This window comes from Dama dama, chromosome 2, assembly GCF_033118175.1.
Source record: "Dama dama isolate Ldn47 chromosome 2, ASM3311817v1, whole genome shotgun sequence".
In the NCBI taxonomy this organism is placed as follows: domain Eukaryota; kingdom Metazoa; phylum Chordata; class Mammalia; order Artiodactyla; family Cervidae; genus Dama; species Dama dama.
In genome coordinates this window covers 22,886,030-22,888,434 of record NC_083682.1, presented here as the reverse complement: position 1 = coordinate 22,888,434, position 2,405 = coordinate 22,886,030, and the positions used below count along the sequence as shown (strand labels likewise).

Sequence of the window (2,405 nt, the reverse complement as noted above, 5' to 3'; positions counted from 1 at the left end):
GTCATTGGTCAAAATGCAATATTCAAAAATGACATGTTCTGAAGTAAAGTAAATTACTATAAGCAGAATCAGACTTTAATATGCTGATATATCATACTTAAAAATGAAATCTGCAAGGGCAGCAACAAAATGAAACAAGAAAGCATAGCATAAAGGAAAACAAAGTAAATTAGAATTCAAGGGACTTGATTCCAGTCCCAACTGTGGCACCAGTTAGCTGTATGGGCCTGGAAAACATATATAATATTTCTAAGTCTCCAACATCTGCTATTGAGGAGATTAGGTTAAATTATGTATAAATTATAGATTTAATGGGTTACATATAACTTAACCCATTCAAAATTAAATTATCAATGCTTGTAGAAAATTTTCATAAAATAGTCTTGGAACACTAAAGGTGGGTTAAGGGACATGGAAAATAGATCTGTACTAAACATTGATCTAAATTTAAGGACTTAAAGTTCTCTTTCTATACAAAAGGGAAAAAACTGGAATTTGCATTCTTCATTGAAAACACTGATAAACAAAGCATTGTATCTTTTTCTTCAAATATTACTCCTTTCTCAAGAAATTAATTTTCCCCAAGGTTTTCCTCAGGGCAACTTTGACATCCTTGTTCCTCAAACTGTAGATCAGTGGATTTAACATGGGCACCACAATGGTGTAGAACAGGGAGGACACTTTCCCTTGGTCAAGGGGCAAAACAGAAGGTGGTTTGAGATACACAAAAGCCCCAGAACCAAAGAAAAGGAAAACCACAATTATGTGGGAGCTGCATGTACTGAAAGCTTTGGACCTGCCCTCAGTGGAGTGAATGAGGAGGATGCTGGAGAGGATTAGAGCATAAGAGATGGAGATGGTGACAATGGGCATTCCAATGTCAATAGCCACAAATATGAAGACCACCAGCTCATGTACATAAGAGCTGTTGCAAGCTAGCTCAAGGATAGGAGGGATGTCACACATGAAATGATTGATGAGGTTGTCAGCACAGAAGATCAGACTTGCTATGCTTCCTGTGTGGGCCATGGCCCCTGAAAACCCCATCACATACACACCCAACAAAAGGAGTAAACAGACCTTAGGAGACATGGTGACTGTGTACACCAGTGGCTTATAGATGGCGACATAGCGGTCATACGCCATTGCTGACAGGACGAAGGACTCAGAGATGACAAAGAAGCAGAAGAAAAACAGTTGAGTCAAACACCCTGCATGCACGATGGTATTCTTCTTTGAGACAAAACTCATCAGCATTTTGGGAGTGATGGTAGTGGAGTAACAGAAGTCTATGAAGGAGAGGTTGAAGAGGAAGAAGTACATGGGGGTGTGCAGGAGAGAGTTCAACCCAATCAGCGTTATCAAGCCCAGGTTCCCCACTACGGTGACCATGTAGAAACCTAGAAACAGGAAGAAGAGGGGGATCTGGAGTTCTGGCTGGTCTGTTAAGCCTGTGAGGGTGAATTCTGTCACTGAAGAGTTCTCAGCTGCCATTCTCCCCTGGGGAAAAGGTGGTCCATGGGGAAAAGAAAAGAGAACCTCTTAGAAACAAGACCACCACCCTCCCAGTACCCACTGTCCATTCCTGAGAATGGAATCCACAGAGATATTTGAGCTTTAGTGTGGAAGGAAGGTTTCTACTGTTTGCTATGGATCTACCTTCATAACCCTAGTGTCTTTAACTTCCAGAGAACAATAAAGAGGCTAGACTAGGCCTCCAGAGTGAGAACTGTCACTATTTGAGAAAGCAAAAAGCAGAAAACTCATTCAAAAGTAAGATAGATATCTTTTAGATCTTTAAGTCAGTCCATTTTCTGTGTTCCCTCTCTCCTGCCTCTGTTTCGGTTGCTGACACTTGGGGACTTTCCCCAGAAAGAATCCTGACTAGCAGAAGATGCTCTGACTTCTCAGAGCTCCCACCTCTGGGTCACTGCTATCACCTCAAGAAAGTGAGGTGACATTTTTTCCAAAATCTCCTAACTCTAGTGGCCTTAGGTTTAATGATAATGGTTTTAAGCTAGCATTTATTAAGTGGTTATTTATGTGTACTAAGAGCTATGTGACTATATTTTTATCCCCATTGTGTAGATGAGACAACTGTTAAGTAACTCATCCAAGTCCCAAAACTGCAGAGTAGCAGCCAGAAGGTGAACGTGGGCAGTCTGACTTTCCCAGTTTGCACTGGAAACCACCACGTTACGTGACTGACCAGAGCAAGGCACACGCTCCCCTTCCTTTAGTGTAGGACTCGAATGCTGTACTTCAGCGTCTCTTGTCCACAGTGGTCCTGAGAAGAAAGTGATCACATCAGTAGAAGAGGACAGCTTTGAGTTCAGAACTCTCTCCTCCCAGTCTAGTCCCGAGAATCATAAATTCTGATTTATCTTGTATCTCTTTCTGCCTCG

At 41.7% G+C, this 2,405-nt stretch overlaps 1 protein-coding gene across 1 annotated transcript; it reads right to left on the bottom strand.

Annotated features, from left to right (window-relative positions):
• Nucleotides 1-552: 552 nt before the first annotated feature.
• On the bottom strand, nt 553-1,494 carry LOC133068017 (olfactory receptor 8B12-like). The gene has a single exon (XM_061159109.1). The coding sequence runs from the start codon at nt 1,492-1,494 to the stop codon at nt 553-555; it is 942 nt and encodes a 313-aa protein (XP_061015092.1).
• Nucleotides 1,495-2,405: the final 911 nt, after the last annotated feature.

Excerpts from the sequence above, each read along its gene's own strand:
- LOC133068017 (XM_061159109.1), bottom strand. The coding sequence starts at position 1,494 with ATGGCAGCTGAGAACTCTTCAGTGACAGAATTCACCCTCACAGGCTTA.